General features: G+C 57.1%; 1 protein-coding gene across 1 annotated transcript in view; it reads left to right on the top strand.

Moving 5' to 3' along the window:
- The first annotated feature begins 460 nt into the window (after positions 1-460).
- The window catches only part of SDC3 (syndecan 3), a 49554-nt gene continuing 25474 nt past the window's right edge, over positions 461-24540 (top strand). Inside the window, exon 1 of the mRNA XM_052811364.1 lies at positions 461-674. Within this exon, the coding sequence (XP_052667324.1) occupies positions 585-674 (90 nt within the window). The 5' untranslated portion in view covers positions 461-584. The remainder of the gene's footprint in view (positions 675-24540) is intronic.

Here is a 24540-nt window from a genome sequence, read left to right as displayed (position 1 = left end):
CCCATTTGTCCCAGGGTCCTCCCAATCTGCACCAGGGTCACTCCAGCCCTCCCCCATCTACCCCCGGGTCCCCACATCTGCCCTCCCATATACCCCTGGATCCCCCCAGTCTGCCCCAGATGCCCCTTATATCTACCCCAGAGTCCCCCCATCTGTCCCAGCCCCCCTCACCTCCCCTTGGCTCCCGTCCCCCCCCCCCCCCCCCGCGATCTACCCCTGGATCCCCCCCCTCCCCATTCGCCCCCAGATCCTCCTATCTACCCCACTGTCCGTCCGTGTCCCCCCACCCCGGGCCGGGTCCGGGGGCGCCCCCGGCGGCGGCGCCCGGGCCGGGGCGGTCTCAGCCGGGCGGGGGGAGCCTCAACCCGCGAGTGGGGCAGGAGGTGGCGGAATACGGCCCGGCGCTTCCTGCGGGGGGGGGGGGGGGGGGCGCGGCGGGGAGGGCGGCGCGGCGGCGGCGGCGGCCCGCACCCACACCGCCTCCCGCGGGCGGCGGCAACAAAGGCCCTTCCCCGCCCCCGCCGCCGCCTCCCGCCGCTGCAGCCGCCGCCGCCGCCGCCGCCAGCCGTCCTTGCGGCAGGAAGATGCCCGGGGAGGTGCCGCCGCCGGCGCCCCGGGGGCTGCGGAGCCTCGCGGTGCTGCTGCTGCTGCTGCTGGGCGGCCGAGCAGCGCTGGTGAGTGAGGGGGTGTGGGGGGACACACACACACCGGCAGCGGGTGGGGGGGTACCCGCGGCGGGTTGGGGGCGTGGGACCGGCAGCGGGATCGTGCGGGGATCGGCACCGGGCGGGGGCGGGGGGGGACACGACGACGACACTCGCACCCTGCCCTGGGACCCGCACCCGGCGTGCAGGGGAGGGGGGTCCCGCAGCCCGCGTAGTGGGGACCGGCCCCTGCTCGGGTGGGGTCGGGCCGGTATCTTGCCGGGTGGCTGGGGGGGGGGGGGGGGGCTCTGGGACTCCGCCGCCCAGCCTGGGGCTCGCAGCCTGCTGGGGGTGGGTGGGCACCCAGCTCCCGAGGGGCTCCGCTCTCCCCGCACCCTGCTCCGCGGCAGCCCCTCCCTGCCTGCACAGCCCCCCCCCCCCCTCAAAGCCGCAGACCCCCAGCGGGCAGCGCAGGCAGGAGCCGGTGCCCACCAGTACCGCCACCCTCCACCCCCCCCGGGGGTGCCCCCTCCCCTGAGCACCCCCCCGGGGCAGTGCCGGGGCAGGGGCTCAGCCCAGGGGTGCAGGCAGGGCTGGGTAAGGCCGGCAGGAGCAGGCAGGCGGGGGGGGGGGGGGGGGGGAGCAGGCAGGGGGCCGGGGCTCTGCCGTGTGCCTGGGGAGGGGGATGCAGGCAGATGCCATTTGAAGGTCGTAGGGAAACACGCCTTAAAAATAACCCTGCAAGGGAGAGAGGGAGGAAAATCCCGCTCCTGCCCGCTCCCGCTTCTCAGTGGCAGAAGAAACTTGGGGGGAGGGGGGGGTGTTGCCCCATCCCTGCAGGCACCGAGCGCTGCCTGCCTGCCCCCGGGATTCTCTCTTGCATCTCCAGCCCCACGCTGGATGGATAGGGGTAGATGCAGGCAAGCCCTGCCTGCTGCTCGCCCCTTGCCCGCACAGGCATTGCCCCTCTCTGCCCGGGTCCTTCCTGGGAGGTTTTCCTAGCCCTGCTCATGGGAGAGGATTTCGATGTTGGCAAGAGGAAAGGGTCTGTGGTTTCTCGTGGCACTTCCAAAACTGCTTCTCCCCACCGCGGGCACGCTCTGGCTGGGAAACCCTCCATCAGAGCCACCCTGCCCTGCCTTACGCATGCTTTTCCACGAGTTGCTTATGGAAGTGTTTGGGGGACCTGGGGCGGCTTTGCGGGGTGCTGGCTGTTGGGTGATGCTCTACGGGAAGGATCCTCCTGCAGCCAGAAGATGCTTTTCCCACGCAACCAACACAGCCCAGGAGGAATGGGAGAGTGTGGGGGGGAGGAAGGCTGCCGCCTCCTCCTCCTCCTCTTCTTTTTAAGAGGGGAAGAAGTCCCAGGGCCTGGCTGCTCGCCAGTGCACGATCTGCTGCCTTAAATAACCCAGAGCTCTTCTCCGTCCTCCTGGGGTTCTGTTTTGTGTGCGCTGCAGGCCGGCACCCCTCTTTCTTTGGGGCAGGGGGTGCGTGCGGGGTGTTCGCCCGGCTTTCCCGGCAGCGGTTATTCCCCTCCCAAAGAGGCAGATGCAACTTCGGTGTTTCCGAGAAGGCTGCTGAGCTGCTGTTGAGAAGACCATCAGGTGTGTGATTTACTCATCCGAGCGGTGATAAATATTGTGGCTCCCAGTGATGCCGCGCGGCCGCTTGCGCAGTGGATCAAAGGGCAGTTTATTAAGCTGAATATTGCGCTTTGCTATTGATCTGGGGAAGCCCGAGCTCCGCCGGCAGCTCCCCTCCATCACTGGGTGCCCAGTGGGGCGTGCGGCCATGCCGGCGTCTCCAGCACCCGTGGCGGGTGTGGGGTCGGCTGCATGGGTGCTCAGTCCCCCCCCCCCCCCCCCCCCCCCCCCGAATAAGCCTTTCCCCCTTCCCCATTTGGGGAATTTTAGTTGCTGGTTAGTGGCTGGCGACGCAGACGATTGCTGTCATTTGCTGAGGATAATTAGGCCAGAAAGGTTACAGGCTTGTTAAATGCCAGGACGGGAGGTGATGGGATGCTGGGATGCTCCTGGGGTCCACAAGGGCTGGGGGAGGTGGCCCAGAGGGGAGGGGGTGAGGCTGCTTTCCTCCATGAAGGATGCTCCAGGGGACATCGGGCATCGTCACCTGGAGGGGACTGAGGCCTCTCCTCTCCCCTCCTCTTCGCTGAAGCTTTTAAATCATTCGGTCTGGTTGGACAAAGTCTCAGCTTCTCCCTGGGGTCACCAGAACGGGAAAGAGTGACTTGGCACAGCTCTGGTGCATCTCAGCCGGCTGTCATGGTAATGGGATGGGGGATGGACTTGGGGACCCCCGTCCCCCTGGTGCAGTTGTGGCAGTTGTGCAGGCAAGTGGGTGACGCTGCCGGCAAACCCTGTGCCGAATCCTGGTCCCTGCCAGGGAGCCCTTCTCCAGAGCAGCACCCGGAGAATTAATTAATATTTGCACTGCGGAGACCGGTCAAATAACTCTGGCTCCCGTTGGCACCGAGCCCACGAGCTTCCCGGGATGGGCCCCAGCGCCGTGTCTCCGTGTCCCCAGCCTGGGGGAGTGCGGAGGGACGGGGGCTGTCGGCATCGGCGGAGGGATGTGGCCTTGCTGGAGGGTTTGGGAACCGTAACGGCGGAGGGATGTTGGCCTTGCTGGAGGGTTTGGGAACCGTAACGAGTCTCCCGGGACTCAGCGCTTCCCTTTGATCTCGTGATGGCTGTGGTCCCTCTTGGCCTCTGGTTTGGGGAAGCTGGGATGGGTCCCGCTGGGATCGGTCCCTTTAACCCTTTGCGTGCCTCCGTGGGAGCGCCGCGGGGCACGGGCTGCCTCTCCTGGTGAGACCCGATCCTGGCAGTGGGTTTTCCCAAGCGTCACGGACATGCAGGTTTGGTTTTGGCCAGGATTCCCCAGGGCTGTAAAGCTCATGAGCTCCCCCCGTCTGTCCCTGCTGACTCCCGTCTCCTGTCTCATCGCTTTGGAGCTGGCTACAGACCACTTTGAGAGAGGACAAGGTCTCGACCTGTTTGGGAGATCCAGGCAGCTGGTGGAGAGGAGCCCCCGCATGAGCCATGCCCATGGCAGGGGGAGAGCTCAACCCCTTATTAGACACCCGAGAATCCCAGGGCGGGGCTGTTTTCTGCACAGCCAGGAGAGCTGGCTGCTCCCCACCCCTCAGACCCACACGCAGGCTGGGGGGGGTCGTTCCTTCCTCCTCTTCCTCCTCCTCTGCGCAGGGCCTCGGTGGGGAGCCGGGATGTTGGCAGCCAAGCGGCATCGGGGGACCGTTTGGGGACAGAGTGGGCAGAGGGAGAGGGCAGCGCCAGGCAGCACTGCTCATGTTAATTAGATGCAGGCAAAGCACGGGCTGATGAGCTTTAATCAGCGAGGGTGGCCCCTGCGCTGGGCTGCGGCGAGATGCCGGGGGAGCGGGTGCATCCAGCCAGCCCTGCGTGACACCCCCGGTCTGGGGACCCCCAGTCCCTCGGCGTGCTGGGGGAGGATGCTTTGCCTTGGCCCTGGCTGGCTGGCCGAGCCGTGAGCTTAGGGATCAACCTCATCCACCGTAATTAACGAGAGCATCGATTAGCCGTAACCTTTCCGCAGGTCCCAGCCCTATCCCTGCTGGAGCTTTGCCTGGGACGGCTCTGGGGCCAGGCTGCTTTGGGGCCGGCCTCATCCTGCTCCTCCTCATAGGGTATCAGGGAGGTGATTTTGATTTAGTCCCGGAGTGTGTTTCCCTGGGGCTCTCCTGGCAAGCGTCAATGTGGGATGGCATCCCTTGCTCCTCGCAATCCCTTAAAATCCACCCTTGGCTCAGTCTGGAAGGATGATGGGGAACATGGGACCCAGAGATGCCCCACGGCCCTGCAGAGGTTTGGGGTGGAGCATCCACCTCCCCCTGCAGAGGATTTGGGGATTTCAGTATCCCCCACAGCTCTGGGTCCCACTGGTACCCACGTGGGGCTGGGGGGTTTGCAGGGCACCCTTATTCCCACGATGTTTGCTGGTGGTCTGGTGTCGGCAGCTCCCCGGTGGCCAGCCTGGCATCGGGGCCATGGGGAGTCTTTCCCTTCTGAGGTTTGTGGGTGCCGCCGTGAAATTGTGTGGCATGTCACGAGTTTGCTAGGACTCAGCCTGGCTCCCAGGGGGGTGGATTTGAGCTCCCTGGTGTGAACTGGGTTAATGAGGTGGTTTGACCCAGCCCTCTTTGTAGGGACATCCCAGCTCTTCCCATCCAGCTGTGGTCGGCACCAGCTCCTTCCTCTTATAAGCAAGAGGTGAAACAAGTTCATGGATTAATTAAAAAAAAAAAAAAAATTAAAAAAAAAAAAAAGGTCCCAGAGCTTCTCAAGGGGCGCAGGGTCATCTAGCCACTGGCACCTCCTGTCCCTGTCCATGCATCGCATGGGCAAAGTGGGGGTTAAGTCCCCAAGTGTCCCTAAGGCTCCCTTTCCCCTTGGAAGAGTGGCCTGGAGACGAGTGGCAGCCCTGGGAGACGGCAGCCGGACCGGGGGAATGCCTGTCGCCAGCACGACGTGAGCGGGATACCAAACCCTGCTGGGCTGGTCAGCTGGGGAAGAGCACCGAAACCGGGGCTGTGCCCCGGCAGATGGGAGCCTTTCACTTCCTGAACTTTTAAAGACTAAAATAGTTTTAGGTCAGGGTGTTAATTCTCTACCCACGTCCTCGTCCCACCGAGCTTTCCCCTACTCACAGCAGGGCAGGTAGGCTGGGTCTGATCGCATACTTGCACCCTACATGGCTCTGGGTGTGTTTTTTGCTTTTATTCTGCTCCTTCATGCATGAACCCAGCGCTCGGCATCTCTGCAAACCCAGCCTTGGTGCTCAGGAGATGGGGAGCAGTTATTTGGGGGGAGAACCCCCTTCAGCACGTGGTTTGGCATCCCCTGGGAGCAGTGGGCAGGTACCTTCGCTGGTGTTGTGGTCCCCAGCATCCCCCAGCATCCCCCAGCATCCCCCAGCATCCCCCAGCATCCCCCAGCATCCCCCAGCATCCCCCAGCATCCCCCTTCCCTCCACATCCTCCCCACTCTGGTTAACGCCTGCATGAGACTCCTTTGGCTCAGGACCCCAGGGAGCTGGCGGAGAAGGATTTATCCTGCGGAAGAGGTGATGCCATCGAGCCTCTCGTGGGCACAAAGGGGGACGTGCCTCTGTTTTTCACCCCGGCGGTGTAAGCCTGGCCCTGGCAGAAGATGCTCGTCCCTTGCCGGCCGTGTCCCTGGAGACGGTGCAGCAACACGTGTGCGGAGGGAGGAGCGGCTGCTGCCGGAGAGGTTTTCCCAGCTTTTCCATCCTTGCTTTGTGCTTTTCCCTGTTCCCGTGACGAGGTGCTTTATTGGGGGGAGGGGGAGGAAATATTTGCCGTCAGGAGTGCCCAGCGGTCCTTGGCCTCCCCCAGCCGTGGCTTTCGCAAGCTGCAGCCAGTGCCTGGCTCCGGGGAGAGCGGAGGTGGGAGGAAGGGTGGCGGGGCGAAACAGAGAGCTTTTTGTGGCAACGCATACATCTTTCCCAGTTAATTAATTTGACATTTACGCTGAGTTTCTCGTGCAAATCTCCCGAGCGTTTCAGCGACCTTCGTGAGCAGAGCACGGGGCAAAGGCCCCCGCTTTGTGCCCAGCCCCGCGGGGCAGGACGGGAGCTGCTGGAAGTGAAGGCAGGGGGGAAGGATGTGGCCGGATCCAGGCAGAGGGCAGCTCCTGGGGCTGCCGGACTGAGCCTGGTTGCAGCATCTGCCCTGCCAAACTCATGTTTTTTGGGGTCTTGCTGTGGTTGGGAAAGAATGAGATTGAACCCGGGGTCATGTGGGTGGCACAGGGATGTTCCTTTTTGCTGTCAGGAAGGTGAAAGCATTTTTAGAGCTGGTTCTTTCAAGGCTTTTTGTTAAAAATGACTCAAAAAGTTAATTCTGGTTCTGGTTAAACCGGTATTTAACCCAGCTGTGGCAGTGCATGTGATGCATTGAGCAGATGGAGGGGACAGCATCTATTTGGGAGGTGAACAGTGATGGGTACTGCTGCAGTCCCCACCCTGGGAGGGATGGTCCCCCAACCTTGCATCCCCCTTTTCCACCTTGGCATCCCAGAATAAGCAATTTCAGCTCTCTCCGGTCTGGAGCGGGATGTTCGCTCTGCCCCGGCCGCGCGATGTGCCCCTGCCGAGACGGAGGCCGCGTGTGTTTACATCTCTGCGGCCACGATCCAAAGCATCTCCCTCCCTCAGAACAGCTTGGCCGCGGCTCAAACTATTTATTTCAAGATAAAAATAACAGCAGCAACCTCAGGGCTGCTGCTTCTTTCCTGGCCGATGGCGAAACAAGGATTATTTTAGCAAGACGGGTGGAAGAAAACTCAACTTGGGGGAGGCCGGACACATGTCCCCACTGCTGCAGCCCCAATGTGGGACCCGAATTGGGGCCCGTTGGGGTGGAGGAGGCTGGAACCAGGGAGAAGCATCATCTCTCAGGCTGCACGGAGCACAACTTGTTGGCAAAACAGTTTATTTGCCAAAAAATGCTGTTTTTCCAGAGGAGGAGGAGGGGAATGAAGCTATCTCATGAGCCGCGTTGGTCGGGCTGAATAACTGCTGAGAAAGGCGTGTGGTCCCAAGCACGAGTTTAGCTTGGTTTATAAGTGATGCTCGTGTTAGCAAATGTCAAAAATATAGCAGAGGGCTGCGTTTTGGGGAAAGAGAGTGGGAGTTTTGGTCCAAAATGGGCATTTTAAAAAAAAAAATCTTATTTATTTCTTATTTTTTGCAAGGAAAGCTATAACTGAACAGAAAGCCTCTGTGTTTCTCTCCTACCCCAGAACAGTTTTCCCTGCAGAAGCAGCGAGTGGTGCTGGCATGGAGGATGCGAAGAGCTTTACTACCCCAAACTAGGTGTCAGTCCACCATTTCCAGCTCATTTAAGGCAAATTTGGGTTCACTGGGCTCCTAACAACTTTTCAAGGTGCTGCCTGTCCTGGGGCTGTCTGTTGTGTCCCAAGATGCTGCTGGGAAACCTCTCCATCACACCCCATAAAGATTAATCAGAGAAAGCTGGCATAATGTATTTTTTTCCCTGTTTTGGAGGCTTTTTGGCTAGTAGCATCATCCAGCCTTTAACTTTCCTTCTCCCTCGTGCACGGGCTGCACGTGTGTTTGCTCAATGCGAGGTGAGGGTGTCGTGGGAATCTCCTGCCACTGGGACGAGGATATTTAAGAGCCGGAGCTGAGTGTCACCGGAGATGGCACTTATGGGGAACGTGGGGAGGAGGCAGGGACCAGCACTTAAACCGCTCCGAAGCCCTGGCTCCGGCCCAGTGGAAAAACCCAGAGCTGCCAGGTATTTGTTGATGAAACGGGATGATTTTATGCAGCTCCAGCGATGCTTTAACCCGCGCCCGGCAGGCTGCTCGGAGTACGAGGTTCCCTTTTTTGGAGGTGCTGGGAGAGACGGCCGCGGTGTCCCTGTGACTTTGGTCCTTGGCCGGTGTCACCGCTCCCTTTTGCACCTCCTCCTCTGTGACAAATAATGCAGAATGTAATAAATCAGCTTTGCAGCTTGCTCCCCTCCCTCTGAGGCCTGACGAGCTTGGTGCAGCCCAGGCAGTGTGCTTGGGTGCCAGGGGGCTACAACCTGGAGCACCCAATCCTCGTGCTCCCATGGCACTGATGAGTGCTAATTAAGCTCTAATTAGCTACCAGTGGTTGTGAGTGGTGCCCTGCCAGTGTGTGTGGCTCATGCCTTGTGTGGTGCTGCCATTGCCTTTGTCAAGAGGACTATTACAAACATCCTGTGCAAACCTGGGGGGCGGATCCTGGTGTTAATTAGCCTGGTGTTAATTAGGGAGCGTGCCGACATGTATTTAGTGATGGGTAAATGGGGGCATTAAATGAGGACCTGAGGATCAAACATGGAGTTGGGGCATCAGGTGCAGCAAGCTGGGATGAAATAGGGTCCTGTGCTGGGCTCACTGGCCATGGGGCATCGTCATCCCACCGGGCTCCCAGGGGACCCGCAAGTGCCGGCGATGTCGGAGCTGCACCCAGCTGGGATGCCTAGGTGAGTGGAGCCGCCTGGGACACGCCACCCGGCAGCACCCAGCCTCCGTAATCGGTTGGCTTTGTTTTCTCCTGGCACTGAAAGGAGCTGTTTCTCCCCATTTATCAGTAAATAATTGTTTTGGGCGCAATTTGCTCATTAGCTGCCTGGCAAGCTGCAATTAGGCTGTGGAAGAGGTCTGTAGGGAGGGTTAGCGAGCTGCCCTGGCTCCTTGGGGTGTCTGCTGTGGCATTGGGGTGTCCCCAGCAGTGTTGGGGTGGCGGGGCTGTGGGGCCTCGCATCGCTGGGCAGGACCCCCTGGATTTTTGGAGTGTTAGTTATGAGCCACATCCCTTGGTGCTGTAATTGGGGTGATGCAGCTGGTTCTCTCTCTTTGCCCTCTTGCCTTTAATTGGGATTAATTAATGCCTGTTCCTCTGACTCAAGGTGCCTGTCCCATCTCCAGGCTGTGGTGTTTAAAGCCGTGCACAGGACCTTGCAGCGTGGGTCACGCCATCCCCAAATGTCCCTACATAGGTGTCCTTAAAGCCACCGCGGGTGATCCCCAGGGATGTTCGTAGGTGGGTAGATGCTCTCCATGCTGGGGGGATCATTGCAGCCCTGCTCCCTCCAGGATGCCTGGTCCTAGACAGGAACAGGTCCTGGCTGCAGAGCATCCTGTATCCCTTTATTTTCTGTGGCAAGAGCTCTTCAAGCACCCAGTCAAGGGCTGGAGGAGGAGGAGGGTGGGAGGGAACGCTCTTGCTGCCGTAGAGGAAGAGAGAGGGAATCCATTGAATGTGGCGTGGGGATCGGATGGGCACGGCTGGGTTTGCAGGGATTGCCTGGTACCCACGGGCTGGTCCCTGGCACATTGCCCCTTGTGGGGACATACGCATCCCTACGGACATTCCTCCGTCGGTGGCATCCCGCAGCAGTGCCTACCGTGTTTGGAGCAGCTGTGCCTCCTTGCCTTTGGGCTGAACTCAACCAGACTGTGCCTGCTTACTCTTGCAGTAAAAAGGGGCTGCAAAGAGTCAGTGAGGAGGATGCGCCATGGGGGTCTGCATCCTCAGAGCAAGACACCCCCCCTCCGCCGGCGTGAAATCCTCCAGATCCCCCGGACGCTCACGAAACTCCCCCGCTACGCACACACTCGCCCAACTGGAGACGTGTGTGCAAAGGATGCTGTTTACCAAAGTTTGGGCTGGCTTTGCAGGCAACCAACTTCTATTTCTGACTGTAGCATCCCAAACAAGACCCAGAAATAGTCTGCGAGGGGCACGTCCTTTGGGTATTTTCAGTTGATGTGTGGAGAAAGGGCGGGGGGGAAAAAGCCTGGCCAGGCTCTGCGTGCAGCAATCCGGCTTCAAACGTGCCCTGACCTGAGAGGAAATTGGAATTACATCAGGTATAAGGGGAAGGCAGCAGGCAGGGGGTGGCTGGGGCTGAAGGAAGCAATAGCTCTGTGTCCTGCCTTCCACCCCCCAGAGGAGTGAGTTTTTGGGTCTAAATAGTGACTTTTTGGCTCTAAACACCTGGGGTTGTCTCCTTGGGTTGCTTCCATCCAACCCTTGGGCACCCAAGTTTTGGGCTGAGTTAAAAGCACCAGCAAAGGGACTGGGGAAGATCAACCCCATTGGCTCCTCTGTATAGACTCCAACACAATATTTGGTAAAAAGAGTTTATTTCTGTTTTTTTTTTTCACAAGGAGCTATTCGACTGCTGGTCCCACCAGCCTGGTGCGAGGCTGAGGATCTGCCTGGGGCCATCCTGGCTGCAAAGCACCCAGCGGTACCAGAGAGAACCCAAATGTTGGGTTTTTCCTTCCGACCCAGCTCCAAACTCCCCATTTGCTCTCGCCAGCTCCAGCGCAAGCAGTAGGGCTAATTTCCCCGGGGTTGTGCATCCCAGTGCTGTAACCCCTGAATGAAAAGCATTACTGAATCCATGCCAGACACCTTCGTACTGCTAGTGATGGCGGGGATGCTGGGACAGGGAAAGGAGCAGTTGCTTTCCGTCGGGCAGGATTGGGGTGAAAAGCCCCTACGCTCCCAACCTGCCCCTCATCCCCACTTGCCTCGTCCCAGCAGGGTTTTTGCATCCCCCAGCTCAGGAAATGGCTGCTGCCTGCAGGCAGCCGGGCGTCCCCCTCCCCATCCCTCTCCCTCCTTATTTTCCTTCCTTCAGCCAGAGTGTTTTGCCTGATGGACTGTATTAAAGTCAGGATGTGAGGAGGACAAGCTGCCAGCAATTAGGCTGTGCAAGCCCTCCCCCAGTCGGGTGTGTGAGAGGAGCAGGGCTGGATGCCGAGGTTTTGGGAGAAGGGACCGTTTCTTCCCTCCTGCTCCACTTTGGATGCTTGGAGCAGACGAGGGGCCACGTGGGGTGAATTTCCCATACCCTGGGAAATGCTCATGGTGAAATGGGTTGGGTTGGGTGCCTGCTTTTTTGAATAGGAGCCACAGACCAGCGGCTGGGCTGTTCCTGAGCCTCTCAGCTCTGTGGCTCATCCTCTTTGCTCCAGATTTGGCCAAAACCCTCCAAATCTCTCCCCAAAACCCCCTCACCCCTGGCAGGTGAGCATCCCACACCTTCTCTCCCATGGTGGTGCAGGACACCGGTGGTTTTGGGGCTGATCCTGGCTGCCAGGTGGAATGCTCACCCCAGCACCCACTCCCCTGCCTGCAGGCATGGGCCGGATCCTGCCTCTCCCGGTGCAATTCCAGCCGCTTCCACTGAGTGCAGTTGGAGTTTGCCTCCAGCTATAAATATCTCAGAGAGCAGCAAAGCCCCCAAAGGGTTTAGGCACTATATATAGTTTCCTGCAGCAGAAAGACATCTTGCACGGAGGCCAGGCGGTGGGATCTCCTTCTAGGAATGGGGGGAGGATGATGGCTTTCCATGCGGATACGGGGGTGGATCCTCTCCCTGTGGCCAGTGTCCCAGTCCCTTTGCACCCTGGCAGCACCTAGCTGCTCCGCTCCAGGTCTTGCTTACGCCACGCATCAACAAAAGTTGATGTCTGAGCGTAGAGGAAAGGGACATAAAACATTTATAGCCCTTGAAAATTGTCAAGGAAATGTCTGTCTCAGTTAAAATAGCAAAAGGAATTAGAAGGAAAAAGAAAACCAGCCAACCCAACAACATGGTTTGTGTGTTATTCCAGCTCTTTTCTGAGTGCTTCCCATCCTCCGCTGGGGTTGCAGGCTCCCTGCCTCCTGCTCTCCCATCTTGGTGGCTCTGGAAGATGGGACAAGGTCTAACCCCTCTCTCATACCCAGGAGTATCAAACCAGGCTGAAAACCCAATCTTGTGGCTCTCCCAGGCATGTTAAAAACTCAGTCTTGACTTAAAATGAAAGGGCACCAAGAAGTTAATTGGGTTCCTTCTTCTTTTTGGTGTTTGCAGCAATGCCAGAGTGGGGTCAGTGACTCCTGTGTGTCTCTGGATGCCATTAATTAGGGAAGGACCAAACTTGAACTTCCCCAGTGCCTTGGCCAGCTGCAGTGGGATTTATCGTGTGCGAATGGGTCCTTCCCCTCCCTGGGCTATGGCAGGGGTGAGGATGGGGCGGGAGGTGAGGGAAAACAGGCGCTCCCAGAGAAACAGGCCAAATGCTGGGGATAAGGGGAATGTTGATGTTGCTTTGTTTGACCCAATATCCTCCAGGGGAAAAAAAATCCCCAGTTCTCCAGCTTGTTTGCTCAAGCCTTGCACGTCCCTGCCTAAAAATCAGTGGTTTAGTGGGTTTTCATGATTTTTTTCCTTTCCTTCTGCAAAAGTTTTAACCTGGCTGAGGAGCATGGCTGCTTCTCTGCGGCAAGAAGATGGAGGTTCAGGGTCAACTGTGGTTGTGGTCCAGGACCGGGCACGGGTTAGGGCTATTTCTGCCACAGCACCCGGCGCCGTGGCATTTTGAATTACTGAAGGTCTTGGCATAGAGCTCCGAGGGTTCGCACACCCTGGTCGGGTGGCTCTGGGACCGAGTGCCTGGCACGGCATGACTTGAACCTTACTTGTATGAGAAAGAGGAAAGAAAATCCCAGGAGGGGAAATCCGGGGAGGAAGAGCAGGTCTGGGTGAAACTGCCAGAAGGGCGTTGGGCGGGTGCTGCCCGGGGGCGGCAGCGGGTCCTGCCGGTGCCAGGAGGGAGGGGGACCTGGAAAGCCACATTTTCCTGGAGCTGACAGTCCCGCTGAAGTGTAGGAAAGTGTCTCCTGGGGGAAAAAAAACCCCAAACAACCTATTACGAAGACAAGCTGGCCTTGTTGAAAACAAAGGGTCGGTTGGTCTTTCAGGCTAATAATTGTCTTGACTTTTTTATGTTCGCTTTTGCAACAACGTGCCTTTTCGATGTGATCACACCAGTAGTGAAACCCGCATGAAAATCTTCCCATTTTGCGAAACCAAAATTTTGCATCTGTTTCCTTCACCCACTGGGCTGTGAGAGCTTCTCAGGGTCCTGTTTTCAAGCTTTCACTGCTGACTTAATAGCTGGAAATACTTTTCCAGGCACAAGGTGAATCCCTTGACTCATGGAGCTGAGGTTTTGAGGAAAACATGGTGCGTGGTGGGAGATGGCCGCTGTGTGGAGAGGTTCTTCCTCACTCTGTACAGAGGCCAGAAACATCTCCCTGGGGGAGCAAGCTGAGCATGGGGTGAAACAAGTCCCATGGCTTCTCCTGCCAGGGAGCCAGGAGCATCCTGGTGCCCTGGGAGCATGCTCCCCTGGGATGGGGTTTCTCCCTGCTTTAATTTTCCTCCTGGTCTCATGGCTTTTGGGTTGTGGGTGAGAAGAGTTGCAGGGCTTGAGATGGCAAGGCTGGTCCTGGGTGTAGTTGGGTGGTATTTGCCTGGAGATGCTGGTACCTGTCTCCATGCAGCGATGCTGGTATGTTTGACAGTCCCTCCGTAGGGATGCTGGTACCTCTCCCCACACAGGGATGCTGGTACATTTGACAGTCCCCTTGCAGGGATGCCGGTATCCATCCCTGGGCAGTGATGCCGATACCCATCCCCATACAGGGATGCTGATAGGTTTGATGGTCCCCCCCCAGGGATGCTGGTACCCGTCCCCATGCAGGGATGCTGGTACATTTGACAGTCCTGCCATGGGGATGCTGGTACCTGTCCCCTCACAGGGATGCTGGTACGTTTGACAGTGCACTGACCACCCACCCTCAGAAGAAAGAGGTTTCTCTTCTTTCTTCCCCTCTCAAACCTCCCTGGCCAGGCAGAACATTTCTCTCTTCCCTTTTGAATCTTCCTTTCATGCTTTTGGCCATTGGGCACTAAAGCAAACTACTCTGGATGGAAAAAAGAAGCCTCAGATGCAGTGAGACACCCTCCTCTTGCATTGGGTGTTTGTTCCTCACCGGCTTCTAGGGACTTCTGAGAGCTGGCTGAGGTGGTTTTTATTTTCCCTCTACAATAATAAGTTTTTCTTCAATGGCAGAGACTGGAAGGCTTGAATAGCTCTGAACAAATAACACAAAATGTGTCAGGAAGGGGTATTTTCCACCAGAAGGCTAAAGCTGCTTTGAATCTTTGCTATTGTACAAAGATGGAGCAGAAACCTCCTTCCTGCCTGGATATTTGCTGAGAGCTGCCCAGGCTGAGGGAAACAACAGGGTGTGAAATAAATATCGGCATTTCTCCCCTCAGGGACTTCCTGGTGCTGTCCCCAATTCAGACCCGCAGGTGAGTTCTGCTGAAACGCCTGTGAGTGGGAAGATGCTCAGCAGTGGTGGATTATGTTGTTTTTTTTCTTAATGGAAAAAGCCATGTTCGTACGGATACCAATCAGTTTCCGCGGCCTTTAAGGGAAGGAGCATCCCAGAGGCACCGGTAAAAGCTTATTGCTATATGCTCAGTGTTGCAAAAAGGCTTATAAAATTAAAAATAGCATGTAGACGGTGTGTGGGGGTCTTTATACCATGTGCCCCACCTTGCAAGAGCCTTTTGCTTGCGGACATTGGAACGGCAGTGAGGACCGGGAGACAGAGATGTGCAGGAGCTGAGTGCCCACAGCTTGTGACACATGTGGGAACCAGCTCCTCAGCTTGCTCAGAGCTCCAGAGCCATTTGCAGCGACCGTGTGACTAAACGCGATGGATCTTCTGAGCCCACCGGTCCCTTCCCGTAGGTATCGACGCCGGCAGCGCTTCGGAGGCGTGAGCAGCCGTCGCATCCCCCGGGAGTTGCCATTTTGGGTGTGAAAACCCAGGGATGCGTCAAGAGCGGGACTCCCAACCTATTTCTGCTCTTTGCGGAGGGGGGGGATGTGGGCTGCTCTGGGGGGGCCGAGCTGAGCCCACTGCAGCCCCCGAACGCGTCCATGTCCCGCCGGGGCGGCAGGAAAGTAGGTCGTGGCCGCGCTGGCGTGGCGGGCTCCGTCCTACATATGTAAATCGCATCTATTTATGGCCACTCGCATGACTGCGGGCTCAGGCGGCTCTGAGCAGTACTTCGCTGTCCGTCCCCTCCGTGGGGCTTGTCCGGGGCCCCACAGGTGGGTCCAATCCTGTTTCTACCTCTGGGGTGAAGAGTGGATGCTCCTGGATCTGGAGTTTTGGGATGAAGCTTTGGGATTGCCTCCTGGTCCAACCGGGCAGGGAGAGGGAGGTGAAAGCTCTCGCCCCGTGCCTGGGATGGGTGCTGAGCTCCCTGCCTCCACCCCTGCCTGCGCCAGGCACTTCTGGCAGCAGTTGCTGGCGGATCCCACCCCAGCTCCATGCTTCCCAATATTTTGGGTTTTTTTTAATTCCTCCTAGCGATAAGGCAGAAAAATCCCTTTAAAGCTGCATTTGCAAAGTATGAAGCTTGTCTGGGCAGGCTCGGGGCATATCTCTTCTCTCTCCATCCCCATCAAGGGGCTGGGTCTCCCTCCAATGATTCCCCTTTAACCCAGCGCAGGATTACTCCGGCTAATCTCCTTCAGGCTGGAGTCCCTCTGAAAATTGTGGCACGTTTGCATTTGGCAAGCGCAGCATCTTAATCAACATCCCTTACAATTTCCATGACAACTCCAGAGAAGGTGGGCAGAAACTCCTTCCCATTGAATACACGCAAGCTTGCAAACACTCTGTCCTACTGCTCAGGCTAGTGGTCAGCAAAGCACCACCCTTGATTAATTATTCCTAATTAAATGCTGTAAGGGGAAGGGCTGCCTGGGAAAAGGGCTCCTTCATTTTTTCAGCAGCGGTTTGGGGGACCTGCCGTTGGGGAGGGGGAGTTGGCATTAATCTCCAGCTGCATGCAAGAGGCTCTAATATATTCCTGATTAATCATTATTAGGAGGTTCATTAGCTGTGGCTCAGCATGAGAACAGATTGGGAGGGGCAACAGGGCTCCAATAACTGAACTGTAACAGTTTTAGGAGCAGATAGGCAATGGTTATCATGGCATCAGGACAGCGATAGCTTTTCTCCTTTCCATACCACTTAAATGTGGCGTGAACGAAGTGTCCCCACAAGCCCGCTGTTTTTAAATGCATTTACTGCCATTTTCATGGTTGCTGTGCAACCTGGACCTGGATGCTTCCTGCATCCCTAAAAATGATGCTGAGAGCCCTCCTGTGGCTGGGGGCGATGCCTTTGGGTGGGCTCCCCGCATCCGAGGAGGGGGCAGCTTGTGGGGGGAGCTGGTGGGGATTTCCTGAGCGTTACATGCTGGTGCATGGGGAGCAGCTTCAGAAAGCGGCGGGGTTTGCACAAAACCCTCAAAGAGCTGTTAAAACATAGGGGACCACCCAGCTCTGCAGGCCCTGCTGCTTGCTCTCGCCGTGGGGGCAGGATGCGTCCCCTCCGCCGGCGTCGGCACCCGTTCTCCATGTTGCTGACCTGGTGTGCTTGGAAACCGCAGAAAATCCTCCTTAACGGTGACTATTTCCTTGCTCTTGGAGCTCGTGGCTGGGGAAGTTCTCGGGTCCCACCAAGCGTGTCTGCCGCAGCACATGGATGACCGGCTGCGACTTGCTGCTCCTTGGTTAGGGGATGGGGAAACTGAGGCAGCGGCTGGGAGGGAGAGGAGCCAGCAGCTGAGGGGGTGGTTGGGAGAAGGAGGATGGTTTGTAGGGTGGAGGATCTTCCTTCTAAGAGCAAAGGGGCTGAGATCTGCCCCCATAGCCCTCCTCTCCTTGCCCCAGCCCATCCCTCAGAGGCTCAGTGTTCCCCTCATCACCTTCATGACCACAATTAAGCCAATCCCAGAAAATGAAGTGGCGTTTAAAAAAACAAAATAAAATAAAAAATCCCACAATTGCTTTTTGTGGTCATTAAGAGGCTTTTTACTCCCACAGCTGCTTCTTCTGTGGTTTCGGTTGAGCATCCCCTGGCAGGGTGACAGTACCCCGGCTTACTGAAGCCATCCCACACTCCCCGGAGGTCTGTTTTGGGGGGGTCCAGATTTCTCCTTAGTCTCTATAGGGAGGAAAAAAATAGTTATGGTGCATCCGACCTGTGCCAGTATCACCCACAGTGGGACAACTCACTCCATGGAGGTGTTCCCCATGGAGGGAGGTGACACGGTGGTGGCCTTGTGCCCGTGGAAGGAGGTGACGTGGTGGTGGCCCGAATAACCGTGCTGAGCTCATCCCGTCTCTGCTGGTCCTGGGGAGGGCTGAGCCCTTGCCGCTCCCCATCGGAAACCTCACGGAAAAGAGGTTTGAGGTGTGGTGTGGCCGGTTCCCGTGTCCCACCTCCGTCGGTGGGTGATTTCCCTTGGCACGCAGGCGTTTCCAGCTGAAACCTTTTCTTCCACAAACAGCCATGAGATCATTTTCTTCTTCCCACAACACAACTAAACATTGTCCTCCCTATTCCACTGGAAATTAAGGAGGGGATATAAGTGAAAATACTGCGATCGGTGGCCTGATGGCTGCCAGTTCCTCTTCCTAGCATCGAACAAGCTGGGATGTGGCTCCCCAAGCATCCCAAAGCCTTTTCCCCGCTGCAAAGAAGGGTTTTGCCCTGGCAGAGGAGGGGATCTGCCGGGTCATGGGGACCGAATCTACGCTGCCAGTGCCTGCCTGCATCTCGGCGCTAGGACCGGCCCAGCCTGGTAGATGGGTGGGAGGGTTGAGGCTGTGCTTGGCTGGCTTTTAAAAAGGGTAATTGCTCTTTTCCTCGGGTTTTCATTGTTTAGCAAAGAGCTGTTATCTAAGCAGGCAGGGAACAGCAGTCTGGCAGTGCTGGTGCTTGGCTGGAGGGAGCGTTTCAACGAGCCCGACTGAAATGAGACTTCAGGACAGAGGTTTGGGGAACAAAAAAATAACGTCCCCATTTTTTTGTGGGGCTATCGAGAGCCACCCCAAAGTGGGAGCCAGAGCTGGCCTATATTGCTTGGAAAGGGTGAGGAAGAGGAGGGTGTAAAGAGGCTCCTGGGAGCCCTGTAAACCCAAAAACTGCTCGCAGGGTGCCCATCGGGCTGCACACAGAGGGTCCTGAAGGGTCCCAGTGCTGTGGTGTGAAGCCCATAAGCAGTATCCCTATGCGATGCTGACGGGAGCAGAGACTCCCTCTGCCCCAGGCCATGGGTATTTATGTGCTGTCAGGGAATTGGCGTTAGGGAGAGCATCTTGCTCTTCCCCTCGCCCACCCGCCTCCACACAGCACCCACCACTCAGCCTGCACATTGTGTAACATTCTTCTCTTCCTCCGTGCATTACCAGCAATGGTGAGATGCACACCCCAGGACACAAAGACACCCCAAAACCCTCGTTATCCCCAGCTGGGAGGCCCATGACAGCAGCACCCACGGAGCCAGTGCAGATGGGGACGTGCCATCAGCTCATCTTTGGAGCCCATCTTCTCGGCATCCTGGTGCTGGCCGTGCTTTGCCAAGTCCCAATGAGTCACCCGTGGCTTGTCCCCTCGCAGGGTATTTTTACATCCATCACTTCAGGCTCTCGTGTTGCACATCTCCCTCCGCAGCTTTCCTTTTTTTCCCCCCTTAATTAATGGAAACCATCCAGGTGTGTAATAATAGTGCCGGGTGACCTGTATTTTGCACGCTCTGCATTGTAATTAGGAGCCGGAGCACAGAGACTGCGCTCCCCGGCGCGGCAAACCTTTCCTGGCCATAATTAGGGAGAAAAAACCATGGGCTTTTTTTTAATCCATGGTGGGAAATGTGGGAGGAGGGGACCAAGCCTGGATCCGGCCCCACTGCCTCCCACCCATTTCCAGCAGCTCCCGACTCCGTTGTGCCATCCCAAGGCGCAGATCTGGTGGGATATACCTTGGTTGGTAGGTTTTAAGCCTAGAAAGGACCATGCAACCATCAAGTCACAGGCTTTTATACAGTTCCTTCAGGCTCAGAGGCTGCTTTTCCTTCGAAAGACGTGGGGTGGGTGGCCAGAGCCTGCTGTGGCCTCAGCTCCCTGCCTGTGGAGAAAGCACACGCCAGCAATATGCAACTAGTGCTGAAAATGCACCCGGGGAAACAATGTGGGGGTGTTAAAGCAGGTTTTACTGGGGGCCTTTCCCTTAGCTTTCTTGCTGCATCATTGCACAGGGAGGGGATTAACCCCCGCCCCGAGAACATCGCAGAGCTGTCAGAGCTGTCGGCAGCCCCCAGCCCATCCCCCTCCCAAGTGCCCATGTTTTGGTACTGTCCCTTGGTTTGGGACCTTCATACCCCCTGTGGCTTTTCCGCTCGACAAGCTGTCTGCCCGGAGGTCCCAGAGCCCTCCTCGCCCGCGCCGGGCAGGATTAGGCTCCCTTGAGCCATCTGGTCCTTGCAGGAGCAGACCCTGGCTCAGCTCCCTGCAAGCCCTGAGCTGATCCCCGCAGCCCTGTACCCACGCTGGGGACAGCCCCTGCAGCATCCATCCTGGTGACACCCCGGTGAGGGCTCACCCACGCGGGGAGAATTACCCTCGGTACCTCCCCATGTCTCTCCCTTGGCCTCAGAGGGAATGGCTCTGCCTGGTTTGGGGGAAACCCCTTGTTTTGAGACCGTTGGGAGTGGCAGGAATGGATGCCACCTTCAGTGGCCGAGTTTGGAGCCAGGCATGTACGTGCTCCTGGAAATAGAGAGGGAAAACACCCCGTGGGCATCTCCCACCTGTGTTTAGGGAAGGCTGGGATCAGACCCACCTGCTGTGGTTGGGAACAAGACGGAGAATAAGGAGACCTCTCTCCCCATGCTCGACGGGGAGTGCCGGGGAGGATGCTTTCGGCTGGGGACCGCTTTTGGGTGGCACCTTGGCTCCTGCCTTGTGCCGGCTCGCTGCCACCACCGTATTTAAGCAGTGGCTATAATTCCCTTTAATCCTCTCAGGCAGGCTCCCACTGCAACCCGCAAAGTGCTGCCTGCTTCACCTGGTGGCTGGTGAGCCAGCGGCACACCGGAGGTTCACCGCGGGCAGCCCCAGCGCCGGCGGCAGCACCGGCAATCGGCTTAAGGAAGATAAAACCGCAGGGACAGGAGGGTCGAAAGGAGGTGGTGGGGTCTGAGGGGGGAGGGAAATGAGCCATTGGGGGTCTTGCAATTAGAGGTTGGGGCCTCCTGAGTGACAGTGGTGTCACCCCTGGGTGACAGTGGGCAGGTCACCCGGGGGGGCTGGATGGCAGCCTTTGCCTGCTCAGGACGTGCCTAGCTCAAGGCTGGGCTGAGGTCAGATGATGATGGATGCCAATGCTGAAGAGCATCTTTTTTGGGGGTGGGGGGAGCAGTCCTGTGCAAGTGAAGGGGATTGTGGCATTTTTGACCTCTCTGGGTAAAGCCTGGCCTTGAGATCCCTGCCCCACCTCACTCCTGGCAGCCAGGGGCTTTTCCTGGAGGGTTTTTTTAGAGCAATTGCCCCCAGCTTACTGGGATGTCCTATGGACAGGGAGCATCACCCGAAATCGGGTGTGAAAGCAGTGGGAATGCTCGGTGCTTTCTGCAGCTGAGAAATCCCCCACCTCCCATTGCACCTTCTTACTCCCATGCACTGCATTGGCGTTCTTCAGCAGAGACCCCCAAAATTGTGTACCTGTGTGGGGACAAGTGATGGCAAGTGCCCAGCCTGAGCAGCCGTTGAGGAGGGAGCCCAGGTGCCCGGGTCACCCTGCACAAGGCAGGCAGGGGCAGGCAGGAGCAGGCAGGCACCACTGTGGTCATGGAGAATTAGTGAGAGACACGTCCTACAGCTGGAGAACTTTGGGCCAGGCAACAGGAACCCCATGTTGCTTGGGATGTGCTGGGATAAAGGGGCTGTGGGGATGCTGTGCAAACTCATTGCTGGAGATGCTAAAGGCTGGGCTGGCTCGGTGGATTGAGAACCAGAGACACGGAGCCGACCCAGACCTGGGACGGGAGAGACGCAGCCAGGTTGTGGGGGACTCCCAGCCCTATTGCTCCGATTTGCACAACCAGTGCTGATTTCCAAAAAACATCCCTCAATAGTGGGTCACCCACACTATTTCTCCTGCTCCCATCCCCACAGCAGCCTGGCATCATGCTGCTCCGCTGCCATGAGCCCCGGGCACGGCTTTGGGCAGGGAGTGGGGCTTGGCAGAGCCCAGCTGGGCAAGCACAGCCTCGTTGCCTGCAAAAGGCAGAAATCAGGATTTCTATGCAGCGTGCGCAGGTAGCATCCTCCGGAGCATCCCTGCAGCAGCTGCAAAAGGCAACTCCACATTAATCCTTGGTGTTGGGCCAAGCTTCACGCTCAGCTCGGTCCTGGTGGGGTTTCAGGGCCAGGGAGAGCGGAGCCATCGCCGCTTCGCCGGCGTTCCCACTCCCGGGTTGGGATCCACGTTTTGAGTGCAGCCTGGAGTGTGTAAACCACTTTATTTCAGATAGTTGGGGGTAAGCATAGAGGACACCCTCTTCTCCACACCAGCAATGTGCAAATTTATAACCTGGTTTTCGTTCTGGCTGATGTAAGCATGCCTTCCCCGTCCCTGGGTTTGTTGCACCCTTCTGAAACCTTGTCCCTGGGGATGCCATGTGTAGCAGTGAGTCCCAGAGGTTAATGATACAAGGTGCTAAAAATAGGGCTTTTTATCTACAAACATGAGTCCTTGTGCATTTTGGGAAGCAGGCAGGAGGAAAGGCAGAAGCAGAGCTGGGATGAGCACAAGCTCTGGGCTGCTGGGTGCAACATAGAGGTTGGGGTGCTCTTTTGGGTGCTCAGGGGTGCTGATGTTTGAGGATGTAGAGAAGAGCAAGGGAGATTCCCGCTCATTTCTGAGGTTGTTTGTGGTGAAGTTCATGGAGAGGTGACTTACAGCCATGCCGGGGATTTGCTCTGTGACTCAGTTTCCCCATGGGTGAAAAGGGAGTGGAGGTGCCTTGCTGAGCTGCTCGGAGACTGGCAGAAGGTTTTAAATTCCTGGGGGAAAAGTGCCCCTTTGGTCAGACAAGGATTGCTCACCTATCGCAGTGTTACAATGGATATTGCTTGCTTCTGCTACCGCATGCGCACCTCCCTGGTGTAATTTTAGCATTTAAGCCTTCCCAGGTAAATTCTCCATTTTATTACACCATAAAAATCTATCAAATGCAAAGGCACGAGGTTTTATGCTTCCCTGCCCCCACAGCACAGGCAATCTGCTGGGATCTGAGCACCCAGCGAGGGCTGCGGGTAATCCCCTCCGCTATCGCATCCTTAATCCTCGCCCTGTCCCTCTCTGAACTGCCCGTGGGGCAGAGGAAGCGAGTACGGGGCGAGCTTGGGTTTGTTTTCAAGCGAGTGATTGCCAGAGTCGGGTAAGAGTGCTGCCCAGCCAGGGCCAAAATCTGCTGGTGGGGGGCGAGGAGTTGTGCAAGCCCAGCTGCTGGGGTTGTATTGCCATGGGTTTGCAGCAAGGTGCATGTCCTGCCGCCCTCCTTGCATGGGGGAAGGCTGGAAGGGGCACCAGCCACTGATGTCCCCAGTGGGAGGGCGATATCCCAGATTTGGAGGACCTGGGAGCCTGATTTGCAGGAGCATCACCATTTCAACCTGGAATCTGGGGACTGGGCATGCAGGGAGAGCCGGTCTGTGGGACCGCAGTCCTCTCTCCATCACCTGTGCCGCATCCCAGTGTTCCAGTCCCCCATCCCCAGTCTGAGCATCCACACGTGCTTCCCAGCACAGAGCTGCTTCCCCAGGTCTCCTGCTCTCCCCACCTGCAGCAAAATGGCCAAGAGGACCCGGACACAGCCAGGCAGCTGCCTTCATCCAAGGCTGGGCTCTGGCCTCGCTTTTCCAGCTTGCTTGCACCCAAGCCTTGCTGCTTCCTTTGCATGCAAACCATCTCCCGTGGCTTTTCCAGCATTATTTCTGGCACTGGGTGGGCGCCCAGAATTTGTGTTGAGGGCTGGGCTGGGAACTTGGTGGGAAGATCACCACCAGCTATGAAAAAAATTGGGAGAATGAGGCAGATTTTTAAACATAAATTCTTGCTTTTTTAAAATTTTTGTTGCAGACTAAGCAGCAGCTGGGCAAGTTGTAACCTTGTCGCTCCTCTGCTGAGCGATAGCAGTTGGAGACCTCGCTGCTTGCTCCAGCCAGTGAAGAAATCAATGGTAGTGGTAGTTGTACGGGTGGAAGCATGACAGTTGAAGGATGTGAGTGCGAGGAGGCTGGCAGGGAGAGGCTGTGTCTTTTATTAGAGCAACCGATACGGTTGGGGGAAAAAAGCTCCAAAGCAGATAAGCTTTTGGGCTCGCAAGTCCTTATTCAGGTCCTAAATAGAAACAGCTAAGTCAGATCACTGGGTTTATTTTAATCAATTTTAGATCTGAAAAAAAAAAAGACTGGTGAGATGAAAATCTTTTTTTTTTTCCTGGTGTTTTTCCCCCCCTTTTTTTTTTGCTTTCTGGGGAGCCCAATTGCTGCAGTGGGGCTGGATAATGCTGCGAGTGCATTGGGAGAGATGCTGGATCAGGTCATGGGCCTGACACCCCAATTTTTGGCTTTCCACATCCCCTGAGGAGAGGTTGTGTGAGACGGAGGCCAGGACTCCTGGATTCTCTCCCAGGCTCTTACAGGCTTTTGGGGAGATGCTGCCCAGTTGTTTGTGACTCAGTTTCCCCACCTGAATGGCAGAGAGGGTGCTCCCTGCGAGCCAGGCTGGCCCTACAACTTACAGCCACCCTTTTGAGGTGCATGGAGCTCAGGGAGGTGTGTGTCACACCAGAATGCTGCCGTGTCCATGGGATGAAGTGTGGTCCCATTGCACTGCTCCTGCTCTGCTAATCCCCCTCAGGGGTGAAGCAGAGCCCTCCAGCTGGGCTGCAGGATCTCTCCCCACTCTGGCACAGGCTGTTGTAAGTACACATAAACGTAGCTGTCCCCTGGGTCATTGCAACCTCACTCCGATCCTGCTGGCAGGATGCTTTGAGGTGCCCAGGCTGGAGATGCTCAGCTCTGTGGGCACCAGGGATTTGCCTTCAGCTGTTCCCGGGATTCATCCATCCATGGTGGATATCAGCACCCCTGACTGCTGCCTCCAGCTGCTGGAGATCTCCTCTCCTTGGGAAACACAACATTTCTTCTCCCAAGGAGAAGGGAATTGATGTTGGGTGTTCGTCTTTCTTGCTGATGCACCCAGCGGGCATGGCACTTAGCACCCATGGGACATGGCACCCAGCACCCAGCCCATCTTCTCTGCTGATGGCACAGTGCTGCCCTGGGCTCTTGCAAGTTTTGAAGGGGTGGAAATCCTTCTTGCTGCCCAGGTCACCTGTCTTCAAAATGTGTGGTGCTGGAGGCAGGCAAAGGGATTTGACCAAAGGGTGATGGAAACGTGGTGGAGCAAGGACTTGAACCTGCTTTCTACTGGCAGCACTACACACTGGGGTATCTTGCTGTGTCCATCTGACCCCTGCCAGCTTGAGAAGGTGGAGGAGAGCAGAGGCTGCCCTTATTTA

The sequence above is a fragment of the Harpia harpyja genome, chromosome 16 (genome assembly GCF_026419915.1).
Source record: "Harpia harpyja isolate bHarHar1 chromosome 16, bHarHar1 primary haplotype, whole genome shotgun sequence".
In the NCBI taxonomy this organism is placed as follows: Eukaryota; Metazoa; Chordata; class Aves; order Accipitriformes; family Accipitridae; genus Harpia; species Harpia harpyja.
The sequence above is the reverse complement of the archived record's forward strand: the minus strand, read 5'-3'. Positions and strand labels throughout refer to the sequence as shown.